This window comes from Boleophthalmus pectinirostris, unplaced genomic scaffold, assembly GCF_026225935.1.
Source record: "Boleophthalmus pectinirostris isolate CB_2022bp ecotype Guang Dong unplaced genomic scaffold, ASM2622593v1 HiC_scaffold_3, whole genome shotgun sequence".
In the NCBI taxonomy this organism is placed as follows: domain Eukaryota; kingdom Metazoa; phylum Chordata; class Actinopteri; order Gobiiformes; family Gobiidae; genus Boleophthalmus; species Boleophthalmus pectinirostris.
Window position 1 is genome coordinate 26062918 of NW_026571299.1, and position 27663 is coordinate 26090580.

Genomic DNA, 27663 nt, shown 5'->3' on the forward strand with positions numbered 1-27663 from the left:
CATTTGAAATACATCCAGGAGCATGAACATTTGAGAAAAGACTTAAAATACAAGAATCCCATACTCATGATGCTAAAACACTGATTTTCACAGATTTTATCCTTATTTTTGTTTAAGATCTGTTGAACAGATCGAAAATTAAATAATATGCACATACAATAAAGTATAAGCATGGATTTAAAAATGTATTCAGAATGCATGAGATATTTCATTTGTAGAGGTCTACAGTACAGAGTAAACAGGTTTTTAGACATAATCAGTCATAAAATATTTTCTGAATGACAGTTTAATACCTGAATGACCACACATAATGGGATCTAGTGCAGTGGATACTGTCAGTCAAAATCCTTGCCTGGCAAATCCAGAATGACGCGTGTGAAACAAAGAAGCTCATTGGTCACCCATAATTTACAAACAAAATGACATTTCTTTGACCTCAGGTTAACAGTTTAGTTTTTAGTGTTTTAAACACAATGTAACCACAAAGAAGTGACTTAGCTGGAACTAGAACAGGTGAGATTATTTGTGCTGTTAAACAAGTTCCTATCAAATAACATTACAGTCACAATCTAACTAGTCACTCTCACCTTTTGTTGTCCAACTCCTAAACAGGACCACTGAAAGTGTTGATCACAGGGTCCTGAAAAAGTGTTGTTTAAATCCATTTTGTATTGTTGAGTTTTCAGATGATCTTAAAACTTATTTGACAGTGTCGTGTAAGGATACGTTGAGATAAGGCCAGTAGGTGACAAATGTGTTTTTAAAGTTACTTCTGCTAACATGTTACAAGTACCCCAAAACAAAAACAGCTAAGGCTTAACCCAAACCAGAGCCCTTTTCCACACCTTTACATAATCCTGTTCCTAAAGCAAACCCTAACCCTAACCTTAATCATAATCCTAACGATAACCATAACCAGTTTTCTAACCCTGTCCCAAAACTTCATCACTTCGAATGACCAATCGCAGTAGACCAGCCCGCCCCTCCTGACTTGACAGTCTACCATTAATCTTGTGTAATATGTAGACTGTGTCACCATGGTAACTGCTGAACATTGCTACACAGTCTTACATACATCTATGGGGTACATTTGTCTGTGTAGGGTACATTATGGGAATAGAGTCAGGTGCCCTTTTTAATGCCCTACCTTCTGTCTCCTCTGAGGTGAGTTTCCATGAACTGGTGCACCTTTCTCCATGCGTCCTCCTGGGCCACAGCGTGAGGGGCTGGCTGTCCACCCCAAAGAGCAAACACTAAAAAACATAATCAAGTCAATTACCTAAACATGTTTTAAGGTGCACTGTGAAACTCTTTGGTGGAGGTGCCTGTCACAATAATCATCTTAGGCTTATTTACGTTCCACTTTTGTAAACAGATCTGTGCGTTCCAAGTGTATTAACTTCCAAACGTTTCTAAAGTCAAAGCTGCATTCTCTTACACAACCAGCAGAGGGTGCACAAAGTCAGGTAGTGAACTGACAGTCTGTGACATTCTTTATACGATCTATGACCAAAACGGATGAAAAAGAGCAACAAATAAACAAACATGGAGGTACAAACAGCAGTTTTAGATTGCTTTTGTTGTACAAGAGTCAAGAAAAATTAGGTGAGGGAAGCATTTTTTAGCAATTTGTACTAGTCATGTTTTTTTTTTTTAAGTTTAGCTTCCAGTATGGAGCTGTGTTTATTACTGTCCCCAGTGGTCAGCTCAAGTACAGCTCCATGGCAAAGATTATGCATGTACTTATGACCTAGTGATGGACAGAGCTTAAAGGGATAGTTCAGGTTTTTTGAAATGAATCTGTATGGCATCCCCGTCAGCAGTGTGGTGCATCCACACTGACTTTACCTCCGAAAGCGTCCGGTGAGCCGAGATCCTGGCCGGTTTTGGTGCTGAGGAAAGTAGTTCGGCAAGTTGGCTGGGGACAGTCTAATAAAGCGTTTTTCTTCTCAAAACAATATGTGTTAAATAGAGTGATACATTTGTACCACAAAACCTCCGTCCTCTAAAAAGTCAGACCTCATAATCACTTGGCACTATTTTCTCTCCGTACGTATCACTGCGCGCCAGGTGACAGCCGCGCCTGTTTCACTTTGTTAACTGCTCGGAATGTCAGCAACAACATGTCTGACTACGACATCGATGATGAAGAAACTGATTTTAGCACAGAGCCAATGGGATATCTTTCTGAACCCGAATATACCAATGCCGAAATTCGCCAGAGAGAGTTAGACGAAATTAGGCAGAGAGAGAGAAGAGGCGAACATTCCGAGCAGTAAACAAAGTGAAACAGGCGCGGCTGTCACCTGGCGGCCGCGCGCAGTGATATGTACGGAGAGAAAATAGCGCCAAGCGATTATGAGGGCTGGACATTTTAGAGGACGGAGGTTTTGTGGTACAAATGTATCACTCTATTTAAAACATTGTTTTGAGAAGAAAAATGTTTTATTAGACAGTCCCCAGCCAACTTGCCGAACTACTTTCTTCAGCACCAAAACCGGCCAGGATCTCGGCTCACCGGACGCTTTCGGAGGTAAAGTCAGTGTGGATGCACCACACTGCTGACGGGGATGCCATACAGATTCATGTCAAAAAACCTGAACTATTCCTTTAAATGAGCCTTTATCGTTCAATACACGACAGATGGAACAATTATTTTGAGGGATCAGTGTGTATCGTGGGTGCTTTTTCTTTGTGCTAGTGGGACATTTTCAAACTAACTACTGTGTTACTGTGAAAGTGTTTCATTCTGCTATTTATTTACCAAACCAGGACTAGAACAGGACCAAATGAAGTCCACATCAGATTCAGGACTAAACTGGGAGCACAAACATGTGTAACATGCCTCTTAAAATGCTCTGGCAGTATTTAACAATAGTTGGCAGCACACAATAAATTTATAGCTATTTTAGACACAAAGCTGCTAATTAAAATGCAACTAAAGACCATGTACACAGTTTAGTTGTAAAAAGTGAATTTAGTTGAATCCCACGTTAAACATTTGATTTCATGAGGAAAACTGAATGTGGATTTCCTTTTCAGAGCCAGTAGTGCCTGTGTAGTGTGGTACTGGCACCAGTGGAGACAGACTCACCTTTCTTTGGTTTGACGGTCCACAGAGACATTCGGGCGCTGGGGGAAAACGGTGGCTCGACAAGGTGCCCGGCTCCAGGACACGACAGGCGGGTGAACAGGTGACCCTTACCACAGGCGTTTAGGGTCTGCTCCAGCTGAACAAGAGGAACAAGTGTTAGTGTTCCCATATTGATCAATCTACATTTTTTATTATATTTTCTTCCATCTTAGTAAAACATATACATGTGGACTTCTGGTATAAAGGGCAAGGTGTCAGGATCACTACAGTTTTTATTTTGTGTTGATAGGACCAATATTTTGCACGCGCACACAGAGGCAGAGGGAAAGAGACACTGGACTTTTACTCAAACTGTGCAGATTTAATTCAAAACTTGTGAACACGTGAGGAGACATCAATAGACACGCTGTGGCTCAGGTTGCTTTTTCCTAATCAAAAGAGTGTAAATCCTACTCAGCACCACACACTCTTACTGCCGCATGATTGGCTATGGACCTGTAGAAACAGAACTCCTGAATTCTAATGCCTGGTACGCTTCCATCTGTTAGCCCCAATACATGACTTAGCATTAGCCTACAAACATCACAAACTATGAAAAAGCAGGGTTGTGATTAACAATGTTTAAACTGTCCAAAAAATCGCTTCCTTGCATGATATCCCTACATTTTGGATGGAATTTTCTATGTTGATGACATAGGCAGAAGTATTCTGTTTTAGGACTTACTGCTACTTCCTCACTAATGAAAAACTATAATACAAGGGTAAACTGTGGCACTATTCCACTAAACCAAGTAATAATTGCAAAAACATGAAAACCATAGGCATTCGAACATAATAAATGGTGTAGTGGATTTTAGCCCTTACCAGATCTGCGTTCTCTTCAGGATACAAATTCAAATCATCCCCACTGACAATGTACAAGACCGGACAAGGAATCTTCTCCATCTCAAAAAACAAAAACAAAGTAAGAATCAGTAAAATGATAAAGCAGACTGACAAACACAAAATAAAATAATATAATGCATTACCTTGACTATGTGTGATGGTGGTAGATTCGCCGGGAGTGAGATGTCCTTGAAAGCGGCATGGCCATCATCGTTGAAATTCCAGCGTTTTTGGTTACTAAAACACAAATATAAAGTGCTCAGTAAATAAAATATGAGTGAATTGTCTTGCTAAAAAGAGGTAAACAGTTTCCCAGCACCAGCATCTTATAGCAGCAATATGTAACTTTTTGGTGGGGACCTGTACCTGCTTGTCAAAAATAACTTAACTACAGTTTATAGACAAAGAGACAAGCAGGTGGTGAACCCTCCACAGCAAAAGCACAACCACCACAGTTCTACTAGTAATTGTAAATAATGTACAAATTGAAGTCTTCAGCTCTCCCTTCATCATCAGTGAGTGGAACGATGCTGCCCACTGGTCCATTTATGCAAATCAAACAGGATGGCTGCAGAAAAAACATATGAGTCTTAAAGGTACTGTACTTGAGGTCCCATGATTTTGAGCAAAATTAGTTTAGCCCCAGTAAAGATATACTGTACAAACAGCTCTTTAAAATCAAAATAATTCCACTGTGTACTGTCTATAAAGACCCAAAGGCCAGAATAGGACCACATCAAGTCTAGATCAGGACTGAACTAGGCTCAAACCTGGACTAAAGAGAATACATTTGTGGCGTACCTTGACTTCAGGTAAAGTGGCTGTCCTCAGAGCCAGGTAACCTCCATAAGAAACGCCCACGATCCCCACTCTGTCCCGACAAATCTGATCATGATCCTGGAGGAACTTAAATGCTGCCTGTAAAACGATTTTATTATGAAATACCACACTGATCAAGTATAAATATTGCTAAAATTAATTAAATCATGCTTTCACAACAGAAAAATAGGTCATAACTAGTCTTGTCACAAGACTAAAAATGTATTTTGATGCTAAGTAATAGAATCGATACTCAATACCGATTCTGATACCACAATAATTAAAAACCTTTTTCTTTAGATAATAGAATGTGATTTTCACCAATAAATTGTACTTTATTTTATATTATAATGTGGTCTTATATGTGTGTAATCCCTCAGTGGTCCAGGTAGGTTCTAGTGGTCCATGGGTGTATGTTAGTCTCTGTGCTCTTATGTTCTGATATGACTCAAGATCATTCTAAAGCTATTCAGGAAAGGTCCATTTCTGTCCTGTGAATGTGACTTTTTTAGTATCAATACCTGCTCAACTGAGTATCTGAAGTGCTGTGAAAAAAAAAGTAAAAGTATTTGCCCCCTTAACAATTTCTTACTTTTTTTTGCACTTTTGTCACTTTTAGCCATTTCAGATCAAGCAAACTTAAATATTAGACAAAGATAACTCACAGGTAAACACAACATGCAATTTTAAGTGCCAATTTTATTTATTAAGGGAAACAAAGCCATCTGAACCTACATGGCTCATGTGAAAAAGTAACTGACCCCTAAACCTAATAAATGGCTGATCCACCCTTAGCAACAACAACTGCAGTCAAGTATTTGAGATGACTGCCAGTGAGTCTTTCACATCACTGTTGAGGAATTCTGGCCCAATCTTCTTTGCAGAATTGTTTTAAATCAACTAAACTGGAGGGTTTCCGAAGGCATGAACTGCCTTTTTAATATCATGCCACAGCATCTCAGTTGGGTTCAGGTCTGGACTTGGACTAGGCCACTCCATAACCTGTTTCCTTATTCTGTTTTTAAGCCATTTAGAAGTGAACTTGCTGGTGTGCTTTAGACCATTTTCCTGCTGCTGAACCCAAGTGCACTTCAGCTTGAGGTCACAAACTGATGGCCAGGCATTGTCTTTCAGGATTTGTTAGTAGACAGCGGAGTTCATGGCTCCTTTGCTGTTGGCTTTGGTGTCTGCAAAGCGTGTGAGTGACATACATGTGCTGTCTGTCAATGCGTCATGCTTGCAATTTTAACCCGACTTTGTCATGCCTCTCCATTGAGCTGTCTGCGTTTTCTCCTCTATCCTTTTCAGAGGAGCATCAGCAGCTCCATGCACTCTGTCCAGTGCGCACACTGCACATTTATGTGGACTGGTCATTTTGGGGAACTGAGCAGTTATTTGTGTCTTGGTCTCCAACCCATCGGGGGAAAACCTCTCACTAAACAGCGTTTGTTTCACTGGATAGGAGAAGCTATATAACCGTGGCTCATGACAGCAGTGGGCTTCAGCGGGTCTGCACACTCAGTCCACTCATAGCTGGATTCATGGCTACATCTTGGGCAATGCTCTGGGGCACCTCGGTGGAGGAGATCTGTGCGGTGGTAGTCTGGGCTACACCTCACACCTTTGCCAGGTTTTATAGACTGGATGTCACTAGGCCCTCACTATCTCAGAATATTCTGAGTGTGGGAGCGCCGCCCCGGGTGCCTCAAGACCTGATTGGTCTTAGTTTAAGCTTGTTTGGCAATACGGGAGTTTCTACATCCCATATGTGAGATACTGAAAGAAATGTTGAAAGGGGACTTTAGGTTAAGAAATAAACCCTGGTTCTCTGAAACCTGAGTGCGGTATCTCACCAGACTGCCCTTCTTTAAGATAAGACAAAATCAAGTGGGTCTGGTCAAGCGGTAACGGAGGGAAACAGGCAGATTTTTTACATTCAAATAGCTCTTATTCAGAAACTAGAGGGACTATTGAAATAAGTAAGGTATTAGAATGTAGGAAAGAGTTAGCACTCCAACAGGGTAAAGTTAACCCTGCAAAATCTTTCAAGTTGTTGACAAAAAATGTAAAAACTCATGTCGGTAACGGAGGGAATGAAATATGCAGCACTTTTTGGGCAATAAATACAAACAGTGATAACTACCGGTTCTCACTTACATATCCTTGACAAACTGGTTTGAATATTTGCTTAATATAGTTTTCTACCATATGGTTGATTAATAGATTAGATAGATTAGGTTGGTGGTAATGGAGTGAATGGATGCTAATGGAGGGAAAAGTAACAGAGAGAGCGGGCGGCAGTAGCTCAGTTGGTAGAGCATTCGCCCACTGATCTGAAGGTTGGCGGTTCGAATCCAACTCTCGACATAAACATCACAGGTTGACCGGTCAGATCCACTGACCCACAGGTTGGCTGGTGTGATTCCAGCTCCCACAGATGAATGCTGCTGTTGTGTCCTTGGGCAAGACACTTAACCCACCTTGCCCACAGTGTCTGCGTACACTGGTGTATGAATGTGTGTGTGAATGGGTGAGTGGTTCCTTGTTGTGAAGCGCTTTGAGTGCCTTGAAGGTGGAAAAGCACTATAGAAAAATGTGACCATTTACCATAATTGTGCAAGCAAGTAGAAGGTGCATAATTTGTCAGCTTTTTTCTTCTGAATACTTTAATATTACTTCAAAATGAAAGGAAACTATTTCTATAAAATATGTCAGTCCTTCCAAGCAAATTTTTATCATTTAAAAATTTTTTTTTTTGAAAAATCATGTACCTTCAGCAACAGTTCAAAGATCGAATAACACAAGATATGATGAAATACATCAATTTATTTACATGATTTGTAGGTCTTTGAAATTTGGGAAATAATTTTTGTTCCATGTTACATACATGGTATGTTTAAAACGTATGGAACTTTAGAACCAAAAATGGCACAGAAAAAAGGTAAACAGTTTCATAAACTAGAGCACACTTTCAGAAAGATTTGTGTGCATAGGATAGAAATCTGTGCATATTTGGGAAGTTTGTGAATATTTGGCTGTAGTTGAGCATAAAATAAATATTCATCAACTCTCGAGGTGTTAAGGCTTGGCAGGCCAATACACATCCTTTGTGAGGAGGAAATCCAAACAAATTAATATGGAAAGATTCATTGTAAGACACCCTCATGGTCAAGCAGATTTGGACATGGATGACAGAACAATGACAATGGCACAGGACAGCATTGTAACTAGGGTCTGCAGCTGTGGGAAGGTCTACAAAAATGAAAAAGGTCTCAAGATACATTAGAGTAAAATGGGTTGCCTTCACCACTGAGATGTGCAATGTACAGGGCAACCTGGTGAGATGGAGGAGGAGCTACGTCAGGTGTCTAACCACAGTGCTCAGAACTTCCAAGCACACAATGAGTCTGGTTGCAGCCAGTCCACAACTACTGCTGTATCACAAGACCAACATCAAGAAAGGGAGACCAGCAATGGAGAGCACCAAGCAGTACCACTAAGCAAGGGAGTAGGTTGGAAGCCAGGTTCACTCCTCAGGATGTTTTTTGCTAGATTTTTTCATTATTATTTCCTGTTATCTTATATCTTGGGCCATCACAAGTTGAGAGGGACCAACCCTAACTCAGCCTCGCTTGGTCTCAGGGCCCAAAAAACACCCTTTTTAGAAAAAGCTATTTGCAAAATTATGTAACTGTAAATATTAAGGTACTGCAACCGCATAAATGGTCAAATAACCCTAAAATTGTGCATGGTGTATCCTGACACATGGGGGAAACTAGCAGAAAAATATTCTGGGGTTTGGTGCCTTTCTACTGTCAAACATCACCATCAACATACCCCAAAAAGACAAAAAAAAGTCTGTCCGCCTGACAAATTGTCATCAAAAGGATAATTTGCAAGCATTTTATTGCATATATCACTGCCTCAAATGTACATGAAAAACTTCCCAAGTTTATAAGCTTCAATTTAAGCCAAAGATGACCTTTGTATCTAGAGGGAAACAGGTGCTATGACCAAAGTTCTTCACTGTACCTCAAATCGGCGGAAAGCAGAACTTTCAGGCATTACCATTTCATATGGGATTAAGTATGATTTTTTTCATAGAAACAATATTTGAAAAGAGTTGACGTATGTCCTGCTTTACTGTATGAAATGAATTACATTAAAAGTGAATAACATTAATTACATTAAAAGTGAATAATGTTAAAACTCAGGGTCAGGGTGGAAGATAAAACTATGGTAACCAGGATACACATACAAACACACACAACCCACTCACTAACCAACCAACATCCCATCAGAAGCTATTTTCCAAAGACAATTGTGAGAGAAGCTGATACATTTTTCTGGTTATAAAAAGAGACTGAGTATGTTGGGAGACTGGTGTGCTTTTCTAGATGTCCACGACTAGACTGATAACATTAGCTATTGTCAGATTGTTAGATAACAACTAACCCAATGGAGCTACTGGTGAGAGTAAAGGTGGGAGACAAATTATGGTGTGCATGTGTGTGCGTGCACATGTCTGTGTAATATCATCAGTAGGATCATCAGCCTCTGTTTGAGACCAAACTTCAATGAAATTGGAAACACTGGGTCTCAGTTCTTGTATATTTACACATTATTTCATTGTTGTAATGAATACACTGATTTTCAGAATGGTGTAATACAACAATACACTATCTAAAGCAGACAACATGCCAAAGAAATGACAAAATGATGAAGACTGGACAGCTTGTCAAACTTCCTCAAAGCAGAAACCTCCACCTCAAAAATTTGTCAGGCGGACAGACATTTTTTTGTCTTTTGGGGTATGCTGATGATGATATTTGACAGCAGAAAGGCAGCAAGCCCCAGAATATTTTTCTGCTAGTTTCCCCCATGTGAGTTGGGTTTGGTCCCTATCAACTTGTGATGGCCCAAGATATAAGAATATAGGAAACAATAGTGAAAAAAGGTAGCAAAAAACATCCTGACGAGTGAACCTGGCTCCCGGCCTAGAGGAGAAGTGAGGAAGGAACCAGTGAAGTGGCCAATCGCACCGGCTAGGAAGGAATGAGTGTTAAGTACTTGATGTAGACCAAGTACTTGAATCTGTCTTTGCAAGCAGTATAGACCAGAAATTCGAGGCAATGTCCATAATCATTTGGAATATGGGACAAAATCTGTTTGGGGTAGAGCAGAAAAAGACAAAAGGACAACATGTGAGGCAAATTGACGAACAAGAAAAATTGCAAACTTACAAAGGGATCTGAACAGGTTGCGGAAGGCCTTTCATCAAGCACAGGAGGATAAGAAGCCAGCCTATTCAATGTTGCACAACCACCCTTGGGACAGAATTAAGACCCTGCATTGTGCTGAGTGCCAGTGAAAGGATAGAAGGTGATGATCTAAGTTTATCCAAGTCCCCTTCAAGTACTTGACAAAACTCCTTGGAGGTAAGAGATCTGGAGTGCTAGAAGAATCAAAGGAGGAGATCGAGGACTCTCTGTGGAATACACACAATGATCCAAGAAGGGAAGAACCGCTTGACTTGGGTAACAAGTTGTGTAGGCCAGAGGAGCCAGAGATACCCTTTGACAATACAGAGCCAAGATGGCAGGAGTTGAATGACTTTATCCGAAAGGCTAGAGGACGATCTACCCCAGGACCTAATGGAATCCTGTATAAAGTGTATAAGAGTTGTGAAACATTGAGGGAACACCTATGGAGATTGCTGAAGGTTGCTTGGAGGAAGAAACATCTGCTGGAGTGCTGGCTTGTTGCAGAAGGGTGTGTCATTCCCAAAGAGGAAATGTGTGGAGGAAATGTGGAGGGAAAGGTGTTTTTTTCTAGCAAAGAGTTCCTGATGCGTAACAACTACATTGACATAGCAGTACAGAATGGTGGAGTTCCATGGACGCTAGGGTGTATGGAGCATAAGGCAAGGCAGGCAAGACAAGTTTATTTGTATAGCACGATTTCTACACAAAGTAATTCAAAGTGCTTTACAGAATAAGAAATACATTAAAATCATAATAAAAACAAATCAAAACACAAATAATCATAAAGATAAAAATTAAATACAGACATAAATTAGGGAGAAGAGTGTGGAATGAAACCCTTTCAGTTATATAATATATATAATATACACTATTATTATATTATATAATAGTGTTATCACCTAAATAATTGAGGATGCTAAGAATAATCAAGGTGAGCTGGCTGTCCTATGGCTGGATTTGACTAATGCTTATGGAACAATACCACACAAGCTTGGCGATGCCACCTACCATGTCCCAGAAAGCATCCAGCGGCTTCTCTCGGATTATTTCAGCCGCTTCAAAAAGCGCTTTACCTCTGGCAATTTCACCACCAAATGGCAGTGACTGGAGGTTGGCATTGTCACCGGCTATACTATCTCAGTCATTTTGTTTGCAGCAGCAATGAAACTCCTTGTGAAGTCCGTGGAAAAACCTAGACGAGGTGCCATACCTGCAAATAGAGTTCAGTATGCCCTGATAAGGGCCTTTATGGACAATCTTACAATTACAGCAAGATCAGTGGCAGAAGGTAGATGGATCTTGGAGGATTTAGTAAAGCTTACTGAAGCTGCCAGAATGCAGTTCAAGCCATCCAAGTCATCGCGAAGTGTTGTTTTAAAGAAAGACAGTGTCCAGGATCGGTTTAATTTCAGGATAGGTGAAGAGATTATCTAACTGTGACAGAAAAGCCAGTAAAGTGTCTGGGAAAATGGTACAGAGCTGAGCTAAATAATAAGGCAAGTGTGAAGGAAATGGCCAACCAAGCAGAAATATGGATGAAAGCCCTGGAGAAGAGTGGCCATCCAGGAAAGTACAAGGTCTGGGGTTACCAGCACGGAGTACTTATAAGACTCCTGTGGCCCTTGCTTGTGTATGAGGTCCTTCTTTCAACAGTAGAGCTTTTGGAAAGTAAAATAAACAACTATTTGAGGAGGTGGTTGTCCATTCTCAGGAGTTTTTGCTCTATTGGCCTGCACAGGAAGCAAGCTTCAACTGCCTGTTGTTGAGAGGTTTAAGAGCGCAAAATTAGCTATGATGTTGCAAGCTAGTCAGGACGAAGCAGTTCGACAGGCAGACGGCAGAGTACATACAGGGTGGAAGTGGATGGCCAGTGAGGCATTGAGAAAGGCAGAAGAGCACCTGCAACAGAGACATTGAGAAATTGTGGGAACAGTTAAAAAGGGGAGAATGGGCCTTGGTTGCATCACAAGGGCAAGTTGGAAGGAGGAAAATCAGAAAGATTATCAGAGTATGGTGCAGAGAGAGGAGTGAGCAGTACACAGCAGGACACATTGGGAAAGTGCCAGGGAAAGGTCTCTAAATTGGCCAGAGCTCTGGAACATGGAGGAACAGCAAATATAGTTTTTGCTTTGCTCTGTTTACGATGTGTTACAGACACCAGTGAACCTCCAGAGGTGGAGATTGACTGAAAATCCACGTTGTAAGCTATGTGGGAGAACAGTCAACCTAGAGCATGTCATCTTGCCAGACTGGCTTGACAGAGGGGAGGTTTTGATGGCAGCATGACCAGGTGTTGGCCCAACTGGCTGAGGGATTGGAGAAAGAAAGAAAGAAAAGGAGGACTGGACCCGATACCAAAGGACCCCAGTTCATCACTTTCTTTAGACCAGAGGAGGTGGCCGGGAAAGACACTGGCACTAAGGGGATTTTCACATCTGCAGATGGACAGGGACATGAGAGCAGATCTTGAAAGACATCTTAAATTCCCAGCAGGGATTGTTGAAACCAACCTCTGGCCCAGTATTGTAATTTGGCCAAAGACAACCAAAGAGGTGGCTCTTGTGGAATTAACCTTACCCTGGGAGTAAAGGATTGAGGAGGCACATGAGCGAAAGCAAGGGAAGCATCAGTCCTTGGTCTCTGAATTCCTACAGAAGGGCTGGTAATCTTGGAACCTGCCAGTGGAAGTGGGTTGTCACGGTTTCAGTGTCAAGGCGCTTGGGGCCCTTGGAGTGAGAGGTCCTGCCCGTAAGACGCTGACAGGGAATTTCACTAAGCGGGCAGAAACCGCATCAAGATGGCTTTGGCTTATGAGGAACGAGCAATGGTGCAACCAACGTAGCAGATGAAAGGGAGCATAGAGTTGAGTGGAGAAGATCAGAGGGATGGAGGAAATGGTTCCAGGATGCTGGTTCCGCCGTCAAGCCCCCTGAGGTGTCGTGGGCTAACTGATGAACACCAGTGAAAGGGGGTGCCCACCCAAAGACCAACAAAGTCCCAAAGATTTAAATTTCTCTGCTCCAGAAAAAATATTTGTGATTTATTTTAGGCCAGCCGCCCACAACTATGAGGAGTAATCCCACCAAGTGTGGTGACTGCGATGTGGCATTGTTTTATAGATTATCCAGTCATAAATAAAATATAAAGTGTGTATTTTATCCATACATAATACAAACTGAAAAGTGTCAACATCAAGAAGTACAATCACAAAATTAAAATGTACGATAATGCTTTCTTCAGTTGAATATGAATTCACAGATACAACTTTACTTAACTTTCAAACATACGTCATCACTTCACAGGCATTATTTATTGAGCAGAAGAAACATCGATGGAGATGCAGGACTTTTGCACTGCATACGGACTGAACCAGGACTGAACCAGGACTAAAACAGGACTAAACCAGGTCTAAACCAGAACAGAACCAGCACTTGAGTGTCGGGATGGGCCCGGAGATGTGCCCACGTATAGTCCTGGTTCAGTCCGTATGCAGCGCAAAAGTCCGATATCTCAATCGATGTTTCTTCTGCTCACTAAATAATGCCTGTGAAGTGATGACGTATTTTTGACAGTAAAGACATGTCCGTGAATAATATGCACGGATTTCCCAAATATGCATGAATTTCTATCCTATGCATGAATATATTTGAAAGCTTTCTTACTCCATAGATTTCTGTCTCACCTTGAAGTACGTGTTCCCAACATTGATTGTATTTAGCGGCCCGGGCAGATCCTTGTGCCCAAGGTATGTCAGGGAGAAGCTAGCATAGCCTCTGGATGCTAACAAAGCCGAGCGGTACTCCACCAAACCTCCTGCTATCCCCCAAAGATCTAAAATGGCCGGGAATGGACCAGGACCTGCAAAAATGCATACAGTGTTTAATAATTTAATAAATGGAAAAGTTTCAGAGTGCACCTCTTTTAGTGTGTGCTGCCTCCAGAAACACCTGGCTTCAGGGGCAGTGTGGATAAGTGTTAGCAGTGTTGGGCAGTAACTAGTTACAAAGGAATACTGCAATCTCATTACTTTTTTAGTAATGTGGCCATGTAACTATTTATAATTGAAAATTGAGTAATTAGATTACAGTTACTTGGCCCAGTAACTTTTAGTTACCTTTTCCCTGCTAAAAATGTGTGTAATTCACAGAAGTGTGTTGTAAAACAGATGAACAGGTGCATGGGATGTCCTCTTCTGATGTCAGAGGCAGATCAGCCCTAGCAGATTAGTGGGAAGAATTCATGTTTTTTGTAAAAAAAATTTCCTGAATTGTATGTTTCTTACTGTAAGTAACTGTTACTGTAAGTAACTTATTTTAATTAGTTATCAAACTACTTTCGAAATAAAATAATCAGATTAGTACAAAAAACAAAGGGTGAGCACATCACTGGACCAAATAAATATTAGGCAGGTGCTCTTCAAGGATCCAGGAAAGAAAAAAGAAGGAGATCTTCTAAGTGGTCTTCTTAGGGACTTCCCTTTATTTCTGCCCCAAAGAAGACCACTTGCATGGTCGAAAGACATCGGCATGTCTGATTAGCTTAAATAAAGGTCTTCTACAATCAGAGTACCTTGGCTCTCCTCCTATTTCTTTCTAAGATGAGTACAGTAATTTAATTAGTCTTAGTAGGAGTAGTCAGTAGTCAGTAAAAAGACCCGGTTACTTTGAATCTGTGTAAAAACAGGACTTGTGTCTGATCACCTGGGGGTAGGAATAAGGTCCCTACAAGTCCATTTTGTCGGATCTCGATCCTCTTAACCCCTGGAGCCATGTACCAGCGCTCAGTGGAGATGGAGGCCAGCTCTGTGCGCTCTGCTCCCCGATGGCTTGGAGAAACGTGACCCTCCAAAACAGACACTTTAAACACATAGGGAGTGTGCATGTTCCTCTTTCTCAACCTGTGGACAAACCATAGATTGTATAAGTGAAGTGGAATAAGTGAGTGTGATGTCATAGCTCACAGCATTTGACTGCAACCAAATAAAATTTATTGAGGCTGGCAGTTACAGTGGCAACTGCAACCAAGGCTCGCAGGAACCACTTTGCACCCACCACTATTAAAGGTGCACTGTGTAACTTTAGTGGTGGAGAGTATGCCAAAAAACAATTGTGAGTAAGGTCCCCTCTCCGCATATCTGACCTGTAACTTAGCCTGGTGGCAATACCTGCTTGTCTACATGGAAATAAGTAAGTAGCTAATACTGTGGAACATTCTAGTCAAAGTTGAAATATCTCCATGGAGATAAGAAGGCGATGTATATACAGTGCATATTTACAAAAAAAATAAAATAAATTTAATGATAATATTCAGATAATATTTTTGCAATCTTTCAGAAATATCTTTATTCATATTTTTGTAGGTATGACCAAAATGTGCCTGGTATGTAGCACAAAACGTGACAATTGGGTTTAGAGCTAGTAGTTAAAGCATATACTAGTATAGTAGTTTCCTCTGGTTCATTATTGATGCTCTCGTTGACTCCTGTATCCATGGTTACAGCAGGTTAATGCTGTAGCCATGGGTTTTCTTCACCTGCCTTAGTCCCTCTCTCTCTCCTGGAGCCGGAGCCAGACTCCAGAACAGCCCCATCGGTTCACAGCCGACGAACGAGCCCCCCACTGAAGAATGTGTGCACACTAAAGAGGAAGAGACAGAGGAGAAGGAAGTCAAACATATCTGATCACATCAGAGTCAAAGTCACCACATAAAATTTTTTAATTATATATAAGTTATACTGAAATGGAAATTAGAGGCATTTACAGACATAATCAGGGTTTGCATGTGAAGAATGATGGAATCTGAAGTCATGAAGAATAAGCCTGTTTAAACACAATCAGGGGTGTTTTTTTCAGACCAAGTGCCCAAATCAGCATCAATTTTGACAATAGTGGAGGTTTTGTTCTGTTTTTCCCAAATGGTAAACATTCATTGACATAGTTAACATGCTAGCTGCAGTATTCCAAATAGGAAGTGAGCATGGGCGCAAAGTGGTTCCTTTGAATCCTGGCCACCCTCCCTGCTGTCTGGCTTAAAATGTTAAAATGGTTGAACCCTACATGCTAAATCAATATACAGTGTTTATCAGTGTGTTTTTGTATTAAAAGTGCAATATGTAACTTTTCTGGTGAAGAGTTCACCACCTACTTGTCTCCGGGAGACTGCTTTGCCTAGAATGTTCCACAGTATGGCATTATATTAAACTTACCTATCTTCAAGTCAGATCTCTGGAGAGACAATCTCGGTCACAGTACTGCAACTGCAACTTCATTTAAAACACGCTTTGACCAACATGCTACAAAAATAACTAAAAAAAACAACAACATATGTATAAAAACATCCATTCATTCATTTTCTTCCACTTTATCCGAGGCCAGGTCGCAGAGGCAGCAGTTTGAGCAGGGAGACCCAGACTTCCCTGACCACACACATGTCCTCTAGCTCTATGTGTAATTGAATAAATGCAATATAGACATTATATTATATATATTTGTTTGCCAAAACAAAAATATATTGTACAATATACAATATATAGCACAGTATAAGTGACTGGATTGGTATCAGTAACATTCCTAGAGTCCATCTTGAGTTTTCTATTGAATTAAAAACTGAATACAATATTTGAACTCACAGTCAACAGTTCCCTCTGAGTCTGTGTTGTAGTGTGCGTAGGACTGCCACAGGTCTCCGTCCTCACAGAACATCTGAGTGGACAAAGTGACCGGAGCCAGAGGGGGCAGGAAACGGGCTCTAATCCACATCTTTTCATCAACGAGCGCCCTGCAGGGGTCAGCAGAGAGCAGAGGGCCAGGTCTGAGGCTGCTGCCTTGTCGAAAATTCACCAAAACACCTGAAGAAAAAAAGATATAACTGGTCACGTTTATGATGAGATGAACTGGATCTCAATTTTTAAACAAATATGTTTTTTTTTTTTTTTTTTCACCAGTTTACACTGAACCAACACAAATCTGCACAGAAGCAACACAAGAGAGAGCTTTTTGCACAATAACATTTGGCATCATCATAATAACTGTATTACATTTGTCTGATATATATATATATATATATATATATATATATATTATATATATATATATATATATATATATATATATATATATATATATATATAAAAAAATGTGTTTCTCACCTTCCACGGTGGTAGGTCTCTCTCTCACCCTCATTCAGCTCGGGTCCTCTACCAGAGGCCTGGGAGCTTGAGAGTTCTGCGCAGTATCTTTGCTGTTCCCAGTACTGCACTTTTCTGGACTGAGATGTCCATTGTGTTTTTCCCGGTATCTGTTGAAGCCACTCTTCCAGTTTGGGGGTTACAGCCCCGAGAGTGCTCCGATCACCACAGGCACCACTGATGCCTTTACTTTCCAGGCTCTCTCCAGCTCTTCCTTGAGCCCCTGGTATTTCTCTAGCTTCTCGTGTTCCTTTTTCCTGATATTACCATCGCTTGGTATTGCGATGTCCACCACCACGGCTCTGCTCTGTTTCTTATCCACCACCACTATGTCTGGTTGGTTCGCCATCACCATTCTGTCAGTCTGTATCTGGAAGTCCCACAGGATCTTGGCTCGGTCATTCTCCACAACCTTTGGAGGTGTTTCCCACCTTGATCCTGGGGTCTCCAGCCCGTACTCTGCACAGATGTTTCTGTACACTATGCCCGCCACTTGGTTATGTCGCTCCATGTATGCTTTCCCTGCCAGCATCTTACACCCTGCAGTTATGTGCTGGACTGTCTCAGGAGCCTCTTTGCACAGTCTACACCGTGGGTCTTGTCTGGTGTGGTAGATCTGGGCCTCTATTGCTCGAGTGCCCAGGGCCTGCTCCTGAGCAGCCAGGATCAGTGCCTCTGTGCTGTCCTTCAGACCAGCCCTCTCAAGCCATTGGTAGGATTTCTTGATATCAGCCACTTCAGTTATGTTCCGGTGGTACGCCCCATGTAGGGGTTTGTCCTGCCATGATGGTCCCTCCAGCACCTCTTCCTCTGGACCCCACTGTCTGAGACATTCTCTCAGCACCTCATCTGCCGGGGCCTTGTCCTTGATGTACTCAAGGAGCTTGGATGTTTCATCCTGGACAGTGGTTCCCACACTCACTAGTCCTCGGCCCCCTTCCTTCCAGCCTGCGTACAGTCTCAGGGTGCTGGATTTGGGATGGAACCCTCCATGCATGGTCAGGAGCTTTCGTGTCTTAACATCTGTGGTCTGTATCTCCTCCTTTGGCCAGCTTACAATCCCTGCAGGGTATCTGATCACTGGCAGGGCGTAGCTGTTGATTGCCTGCACCTTGTTCTTGCCATTGAGCTGGCTTCTAAGGACTTGCCTCACTCTTTGCAGGTATTTGGCCGTAGCCGCTTTCCTTGTTGCCTCTTCGAGGTTGCCACTTGCTTGTGGGATACCAAGGTACTTGTAACTGTCCTCAACGTCTGCTATTGTTCCCTCTGGGAGTGACACCCCCTCTGTGTGGACTACCTTCCCTCTCTTTGTCACCATCCTGCTACATTTCTCAAGCCCGAATGACATCCCAATGTCTGTACTGTAGATCCTTGTGGTGTGGATCAGTGAGTCGATGTCTCGCTCACTCTTAGCGTACACACACACACACATATATATATATATATATATATATATATATATAAAATGCTAATTCTGGTCGACCAACAACTGATTAAAAACAGCTAAAGGCCAACAGCTCTAGCAAAGATTTTTTAATATCTTGTAGTCCTACACTGAAATATGTCAATGTGCAGCCTTACCCAGGGAATGGTGCAGCTTTGTAAATGTTGAGTGAATTCGCAGCCATGGGGTCATCATCTCAGACTTCACACCAGACACGGCTTCTCTCTGTGTTTAATGAACAAATGAGACTACACTAAAATAGTAAAACACGTGCTTTGACATTTATTAAACCCCAAAGAAGTGAAACAAGTGCTACAAATATGAGCTTTGAACATAACAGGCTAAGACCAGTCATATTACACACACACTCACACATACACACAAATTCTACCAGAACAAATCCATAAAACCCACCATATATAAATTCATCTCAAAATGACTATCATCAAATCTGCCAATCAAATCAAATAATTACTGATCCTATATATTTTTTTAAAACAGAGCTTTTAGCCATGTAAGAATGCTATTGCTTCCTCAAAAACAGGTCTCGATTTGTGTTTTGTTTCAGTCACACATTTGAGTAACTTCTATTATTAGTCTTTTTGCATCCCTAATCTTATAATGCTTCCAGCTTGTGATGTCATGTAGTGGTAGTTTTTATGTTAACAGCTACCTTTTATCTTTTGTCTATTTTATTGATTGACTGATTGATTGATTGATTGATTGATTTGACAGGAACATTGCACAATAAATTGCACAGACCAGATTAAGGTACAAGCTCATTTTCATGTGTAGTCCCTGGGCAGAGGCAGATGGACAGCAGGTAACACTGTGCAGGGACTTGATTGATTGATTGATTTGTTTTGGTCACAGGGATATTCTGACATTATTTCACAGACAGTCATATTTAACATACACAGACCAAAAACGTATAGGCCCATGAACATTTAAAATACAGCTAAAAAACAAACACCAACAACCAGTCACCAGCAGAGGGAGCAGCTGATCAACGCTCCAAATACAAATGTACAAATATTTACATATATACACCATTCCTACAAACAGATGATCACTAATGGCTACAGCCCTGACTCTCTGTAAGTCACACTGAATTCCAAATGTCTCAAAGAGCTACACTCCCTCACACATACAGGTAGGGAGTTCCAGGCCCCTGTCGCTATAACAGAGAAGCAGTACTGTCCAAACGTGTTGGACCTAACATGTACGTCACAGTCTCCTCTAGAGGAGGCTCTGGACCTCCTGACCGCTGCTTCTTCACACGATCTCACAAACACTTTTAGTGGGGGTGGGGGCTCCTGGTTGTAAAAAATCTTATAAGACACAAGACTAAGATTGGCAAAGAGGATGGCATTCTCAGATGTTAACATTTAATATTTTTAACAATATTGCAGTAATGAGTAAAGAGTTTGTTACCAGTGATCATGTTGTAATGCAATAACAAACCATTTGTGTTATGGAATGTGTATTATGAAATGTGCGTGAATGAAACAAATCACAAAACTCCAGGTATGTTTTTGACGAGAAACATTTTAACAGATTAGAAAATAGTTATCTATGGGCCCTTCAACATAGTTGGTCAGTCATTTTTAAATATCCAAAGTTGGAAGAGAGAGAAACGGAAATAGCTAATGGGTAATTTATCATCTTGACCTATGTATTTAATTATTTATTCAGTAAATTATAATGCAAAAATACACAATAATAACATATGAGAATAAACAAATAATAAATGAAGCAATTCCTTCAAATGTATTATCCTCAACTAACCAACTAGGTTTTCAGCGCATCTTACTTAAATTGTGTTAGATTTCGTTTACTTACTTGTGTTAATGCAATATGGTATTTCTCGTCGGTTTCACGAAGTTAAAAGTTTGGCAAAAAAGTTAAATGTGGCCAAACCTGGTCCGAACTAGTAGTAGCGCCACCTGTTGCGACACTTGACCAGACTCAGAAGGTGGCGATAAACTACAACAAGGATATCTTTCTACTTCCGGGTCACACGCCGGTACTTCCGTGTTTTCATCGTAGCTTCATGTGGCTAAAATCAGGCCTAAATCTCTGAAATCAAGTTAAAATACGGACTGACCAACACTACAGTTTATTCTACACGATTCTTAAGGTTTGTATGAACTTGTTTAATGGTAAAATGTGGTGATTTCCATTGTTTTGAAATATTTTCGGCTCTTCTCGTCTTCCGTGTTGTTGTCCCGTTACACGAAGTCACTATTTTATCGCATATGTTTGGTCGATAGGGCTGTTTTAGTCACATTTAGCTTCGTGGAGTAAAACTGTCAAAGGGTAAACAGTGCTGACAGTGATTTTACAGGTATTTTTTTCTATAAACTGTTATTCGCTTTGATAGATTACTAAATAAAGCCTTTTGCTATCTATCAAAATCAGTGCGCGTCTTCGTAATCCTTTGAACGGTTGTCTTTTATCTAAACTAGGGTGACCAGACGGCCTTATTTACCTGGGACAGTCCTAGTTTTGAGCCCTGTGTCCCCTGTCCCTGCAGATTTATCTAAAACCACTGATTTGTCCCAGTTTTATACAAGAAATGTCCCAGTTGTCCCTATTTTTGACGATTCTGATACCTGCAAATAGTAAAGTAAAGCTGCTAAAAGTGACTAAAACACAGACAAAATGTGACTATATTGAGTCACATGGGTCGAGGGCATAACGATTTTCCTTTATTACGCACTCGTTTTACAATTTTATTATTACAACCACCACAAACCAGGATGTCTCAGTTTTTGATTTTGATAAACTGGTCACCCTAATCAAAACAGCATTAGTTAGAGTTAAACTCATTTCTTTTGAGATTAAGTTTTCATTTTATCATTTATTTATTTACACTGGTTTCATTGGCTTGTCTTAAAGTTTTTGTTTTCTTACTTCAATTGAGAAGTGAGAACCTATTGGAGTAAAGGGCTGTACAGTGTATTACATTTAACGAGATTTAGTCTGATTGCCAGGTATCATCTTGGGCCTTTTTTTTTTCTTGGACATTCAATGCTCCATCGGTAAGCATGTGGTTTAGAGGACAGTTAAGTTTTTGTGTTAAATGGCAAGCTTGTTTTATTTTAGTTCAGGATTGAAAGCTTTATTTTTATTTGTTTTTAATAACACAGCATAGAATTGTGTAGAAAAATGTGATCAATCAATGGCTGGGTTTCAGATGAAATCAAAACATTCTATAGGCCTTTATTATTTAATACAGATGGGGGTGAGCTAAAGTTAATATAGATGAATTGCAGATTTGTGTGGGAATACAGTGAGTTCTTGAGTCAATTCCCTAAAGGAAATGATCAGGTTCAACATTTATGAATTTACCTCTTGGTTATTTTATGGCAAGTACAATGTTATCAACAGGAAAAACTGGAAGTACCATTTGACATCATCACATTGTAGAATGTGAAAACCACCAATATCAGTAAACTTTGCTTGCTTTGTTGAGGTGTGTGGTTGTATTGTACATTAAAATCAGTAAGATTAGGTCAGATAGTGGACAGTGTGAAATTTTCTTATTGTTGACTGAAAGTAATTGCATTGTATAATTTCTTTGTGTAAGTCAAGGACTGCAGAATCTAGCTATTTCACTCTAATCTGGTGTGGAACATCTCTTTTCTTCTGATCTCAATGTCTCTGTACATTGTCCCTTCAAACAAAAACTAAACTACAAAATGTAAACAATTAGTGATGAATATTTTTGTCATATCCCTTAGACCTACATAATAACCGTGATCAATGCTGTTCTCATATTGGTCTAATTTTTTTTTCTCTTTTCCTCTCAGCTCAGTGGCAGTGATCAGCAGCAGGTGTACTGTCCCTGGTTCTCTTCTGTCACTGGGCTCGGTTCTGATCGGTTCAGAATGGCCCATTTCAGGAGTTATATCTGGGACCCGGTGCTGATTGTGTCACAGATCATCCTCATGCAGTGCATCTACTACAGCTTCCTGGGTCTGTGGCTCGCCGGAGTCGATGGTCTGGTCCAAACGAGTCGCTCACTCAACCAGATTTTCAGCTACGAGGTGAGGCTGGAGTTTTTTTTTTTACATTTGCATTATTATTGAGTTGATCTTTAATACAGTATATTAACATTTGAATTGGGATTATGATACTTTACAAAGATCACTGCATTGCCAAATCCGGTTCTTTCAGTGTAGTAATGAATCTTAAAAATTTAATTATAGCATATAGTATATTCATGTGTTTATATTTATACATAATTTAGTTTATTTTTGCAGGTCCTGAGTTTTGCTACGATGCAGGGGAGACTGTCAATGATGGCATTCATATTAAATTCGCTCACCTGGTAAGAACACTATCCACTTTTACTTATTGACCACTGCTTACTGCATCATCTGCAGTGCCTTAAACTACATTAACAGTAAGCTTGTCCTTCTTAAAAAACATAACCTATTTCAAAAGCATTGTTTAATGTGTGCTGTTGTACCCCCTGGATTAAATCAATCACTGATAAATACCTCCTTGTCAACTCCCATTCTGGTCAGATGTCGGAAGTTAAGCAGGGCTGGGCCTGGTTAGTTTGCCCTGATGAAGGCCTAAGGGCCGAAATGCGTTGGTATGATTTGAACTTTATCTGCCATGTGGTATTAAAGGCTTTTAATTATTTTGTACTTTTTGAGTGCCTCATCTTTTTCAACTTTGTATTTGAGACTGGTCCCTACAGTGAAGAGCACTAAAAGGACAATTTTGCAGAATCTCTGTACATCCAAGTAGCACTCCTGCTCTTTAAAATTTTGCTGGGCCTGGTTAGTACTTGGATAGGAGACTTCTGGGAATACCAGGTGCCACAGTGGCTCTAGTGCTAACTTCACCCATCTCTTGAATATGGAGTGAGTAAATATTGCAATGTTAACGGCCTTTGGGAGTCATGAGATGCAATACTGTATTTTTTGTAAATACCTTTATTGTTATATATTTTTTGTCCTCAACATGATCTTGTTTATGAGATTCTGAATTCATCTTGCCACTCACAGATTAATTTAAATAAATAGAAATTTTATGTAATTTCTTTTTTTTTTCTTGTCCCACAGCGCTCTCGGTCTGTGGTTCTTCATTCGGCGTGGAAAACAGTGTCTGGACTTCACCGTCACTGTTCACTTCTTCCACATGATCGGCTGTTGGATCTATAACTCCCACCTGCCCTCCTCTCTGGCCTGGTGGCTTGTAAATGTGGCGTGTATGGCTTTAATGGCGGTGATTGGAGAATACTTGTGCATGCGGACTGAGCTCATGGCAATACCCGTCAACACAGGACCCAAATCCAATCTCTAAAAGCCCACAGACTTCAATGTGAACAAGTATTTTCACTGAAAGAGTATTACGAATGCCCACAAGTAGCGTGCCATGCTAACTGTTGGGTATTTTCTGTTTTGATAATGATGAGATGGACTTCTATTTATTAAAAGCTGTCGGTGAACTGTTATTGAAAAGAATCGGACAATGTTTTTTAAGGGAAACCAATGGAGAGACAAAATCCTGTGAACATAAGAACTTTACACAAGGTGTTTTAATTTGTAGTTGTTGCAAGCTTTCATGTTGGTATTTCTATGGAGGAATGGTTTTAGAGATTCTTTTTTTTTTTTTTTTTTTCCCAACTTGATGGCTTTCAGTAACAGTGGAAGTTGTGGATGGAATTAATAAATAGGCCACTTTATTAGGTACATGGTTCTGAATGCAAGTATTGAATCAACAAATTATGAAGGTAATTCAGTGCATAAGGACTTGTGACACATGTGCATCAGAATGGAGAAGAAATACCAAAATTGGGACTAAACTGGGACCAAATCTGGACCTAAACCAGGACTAGAACAAGACTAGAAAAGCGTCAAAATAAGTCTACATCAGGACTAAACCAGGAAAAGTGTACACCCTAAGGTTTTGGTGGTTGTTTCTATCAAGACTAAACCAAGCACGATTAAACTAGGTAAAACCCAGGATTTTATTTGTCTAAACCAGAACTAAACAAGTTCTAACCCAGGACTAAACCAGGTCTAAAGCCTGAGCCATCTAATTGAAACTGACCGCTGCAGATATGAACTATTATCGGAGGTGGATTAACCTGGTCTTAACCAGGATTGTAGCAGGTCAGGTCTATGAGGGCAGTTCAATGCATAAGGTCTTAGAAACTGTTTAGCCACAGTGTTATTCTATTTTAGACCCAGTTTGGTCCATGGTTAGACTTGTTTTAGATCTAATCTGAACCTATTTTCTTAAGGTGCCATTTTGTGTGAAAAGTTTGAATAATTTTGATAATTTACAAATAGAATGTGGCCCAATAGACACTGGACTAAAACCGGACTAAAACCGGACTAAAACCGGACTAAAACCGGACTAAAACCGGACTAAAACCGGACTAAAAGAGGTCCACACCAAGTTCTTCTCTACCATATGTTCAGTTGATAGATTTTTGCATGTAGAAGAAACCTTTAAACATATGTACCTATAGTACGTGGCCAGAGAGTGAATGACATTTGTGGAGTGACCCATTGAAATACTGTACAAACTACATCATGACAAAGCTTGGTATTTTGTTTATAGCATTATATAACAGTGTCAGTGATGACAGGTTTCATTCTTTATGCATTTGAAAATATTGGGACACTACAACAAAGATTTTAAATAAGAGAAACTATAGAACATAAACAACATTGTAGTGCTGCATGAGTAACTGCGATCAAAATCGTAATTTTATTAGATGCAATTAACAAATTGTAAATCTGCATATTTTTAAGTACCATTCTTCCACACACAAAACCAAAAACTCTATTTTGTAGAAAAAGCTGCTAACCCTGTAGTTTAGATCTATACAAACATGTTCTGAAATATGATTCTTGTATTATTTTATCACTTCATATTTCAGGTATTTTTGTCAAATTCTGTCCAAATGTGAACTTTGGACAGAATTTTATTATTAAAACCTAAATTGCTAATCACAATGACCATGCATGTCAGAAAAATGTATTCAAAATGTGATTTAAAATGCAGATAATTTGACATTTGACATGCTTAAAAAAATGTGCATATACTTATTAGATGCAGAGATTGAGACTTCCCTCACCCCAGCCACTTCCTTTTGGTAATTTCAATAGCAAATTTCAAATGTATTTTTGATCAGTAACACTTGTTTAACCAGCCTTTTGTTTCTCTGGTCTAATTTATGGACTTCAGCTTCCTGTTAATAAGCACCACTTTTGGGTTGCTATGGTAACAGTGCTTATTTTTCCGCTGAAACCCCTGCATGGAAAGTATTTCTTTTTAAAAGGACATTATTTATACCATGTTGTGTATGTTCTATGTGTTGCTGTCACATTTGCAAATTTCAATTTTGGTGTGCCCAAACCAGTTGAATTTGTTCAAATATGTAACATCTGCAAATATTTTCTGTTATAAAGGCCTTTTGGAGCTCATTTGCACAGCTTTCTTTGCTCATGTCCGTATGTTGTTTTATGATGAATTTTCTAAACATGACCACTCTTGAGACATCAACTCATTTTTCCTGCATTTATTTTCTTTGTCTAAAGTTAAAGGAGCACTATGTAACTTTCTGGTTGGGAATCTCCATTGAAAAAGTTAATGCTTTGTTTGGAATGTTCCATAGTCGTTGATCTTATCTTGGATTTATTCAAGTACAGATGATTCTATTGTTTAAAAAAATCAATGTGCAGTGTCACTTCTCCACAGATGAGATGTAAATTCTGGAAAGAAGCACTGCCTAAAGCACTGCCATCATGCCATACAATGGAACATTCTGGACTATGCAATTTCAGTGTCAGTGAACTCCTTCATTTGACCATATCTAGTCCATGGTTTGAAGGCAGTCAAATCTACCTCCTCAGAGTAATACTTTCTGATGGAACTTGACTTCTAGATGGTAGTCAAAATGTTTGTATTTCAAAAACATTGTCCTGGTGTCTCAAGATAACAAGGGCTGAGCAGGCAGTAAGCACAGAAATTGTCTAACGGGAGCAAAACACAAACTTCCTGAAACTCAGTCTCTTCCTGTCTCTGACTACAGACCTGCTTTAGTCTCATCTCTGAAAATCTTGATACCCAAATCTCAGAGTTTTGGAGGGAACCACTCATTTTCATGTTAAATTGTCTTTTTATACATTACAAACTTAACATAGAAAGTCACGTATAGAACATTTTTGCACATACTCGCACTTCATAAATGAGACCCAAGATGACTGCCTTTGCAATCAATTAAAAGGACTGACAGAGACTAATCAACCTTAACGTGCTACACATTTAATTAACCAGAGATCTTTGATCCCCAAGAATCCCCCTCCCCAACCTTGCCCATAGTGCAGATGGTGGTCAGAGGGGCAGATGATTCAGATAGTCTACCCCAATGCAGCTGTACTATTAAAGGTTCTATATTACACAAAACTGACTCTTGTGAGCTTTAAGTCATGTTATAATGCTGTTACCTCATCAAACACATACAAACATTTGTTTCATTCACATGTTTGAGTAATCCTGGTTCATTAGTCTGTCCGAAGCTCTGTTCCACCTTGTGATTATATCAGCCAATACCAGTGCAGCGTTTGAAAACAGTAGACTCTGCACTGTGATATTTTTGGAGCTGACTATGACCAGTAAATAGTTTTATTACATCAACTTGTATTCAATATCTGCGCCGATATCCAATACCAGTATTGTATCGGTGCATCCCTACTTGTGATGTCATGTAGTGGTAATTTTCAAGATTTTCAACAGCTCCTTTTACCTTTAGTTCAGTAGAGATTGGCAATTCCAGGGCTGAAATTATCCAGTTGATTCTAATGAAGGTGTATGGAGTTTAAAGGGACAGTTTGGAATTTTGGACATAGGACCTCATTTCCTAGTGAGTGTTGGAGACATGTGGAGACACTTTTTTAGAAATTCCATCCAGTCCTTGTATTTGCAGAGGTCGCTGGTG

The 27663-nt window shown here is 40.1% G+C and overlaps 2 protein-coding genes across 2 annotated transcripts; one reads left to right on the forward strand and one right to left on the reverse strand.

Annotated features, from left to right (window-relative positions):
- Positions 1-20728, reverse strand: LOC110171281 (acyl-coenzyme A thioesterase 5-like). Its single transcript, XM_055160649.1, has 13 exons — positions 20535-20728; positions 18830-18917; positions 16691-16909; positions 15599-15698; positions 14763-14959; positions 13745-13920; positions 4781-4897; positions 4462-4547; positions 4123-4216; positions 3959-4039; positions 3095-3230; positions 1148-1253; positions 1-640 (listed from the first exon to the last, which is right to left on the reverse strand). The coding sequence occupies exons 2-13, from the start codon at positions 18885-18887 to the stop codon at positions 631-633; spliced, it is 1380 nt and encodes a 459-aa protein (XP_055016624.1). The 5' UTR covers positions 18888-18917; positions 20535-20728; the 3' UTR covers positions 1-630.
- On the forward strand, positions 20712-26228 carry sys1 (SYS1 golgi trafficking protein). Its single transcript, XM_020937005.2, has 4 exons — positions 20712-20832; positions 22508-22744; positions 22961-23028; positions 23774-26228. The coding sequence occupies exons 2-4, from the start codon at positions 22586-22588 to the stop codon at positions 24012-24014; spliced, it is 468 nt and encodes a 155-aa protein (XP_020792664.1). The 5' UTR covers positions 20712-20832; positions 22508-22585; the 3' UTR covers positions 24015-26228.
- The last annotated feature ends 1435 nt before the right edge of the window (positions 26229-27663 follow it).

Bases quoted from the DNA above. Each gene is read 5' to 3' on its own strand.
- sys1 (XM_020937005.2), top strand. From the start codon at position 22,586: ATGGCCCATTTCAGGAGTTATATCTGGGACCCGGTGCTGATTGTGTCA. The intron at 22,745-22,960 runs GTGAGGCTGGAG...TTATTTTTGCAG, and splicing joins ACCAGATTTTCAGCTACGAG to GTCCTGAGTTTTGCTACGAT. The intron at 23,029-23,773 runs GTAAGAACACTA...CTTGTCCCACAG, and splicing joins ATATTAAATTCGCTCACCTG to CGCTCTCGGTCTGTGGTTCT.
- LOC110171281 (XM_055160649.1), bottom strand. From the start codon at position 18,887: ATGATGACCCCATGGCTGCGAATTCACTCAACATTTACAAAGCTGCAC. The intron at 4,548-4,780 runs GTACGCCACAAA...TTTTTTCTGCAG, and splicing joins CCACTTTACCTGAAGTCAAG to CCATCCTGTTTGATTTGCAT. The intron at 3,231-3,958 runs GTAAGGGCTAAA...CCTCTTGTTCAG, and splicing joins CTGAAGAGAACGCAGATCTG to CTGGAGCAGACCCTAAACGC.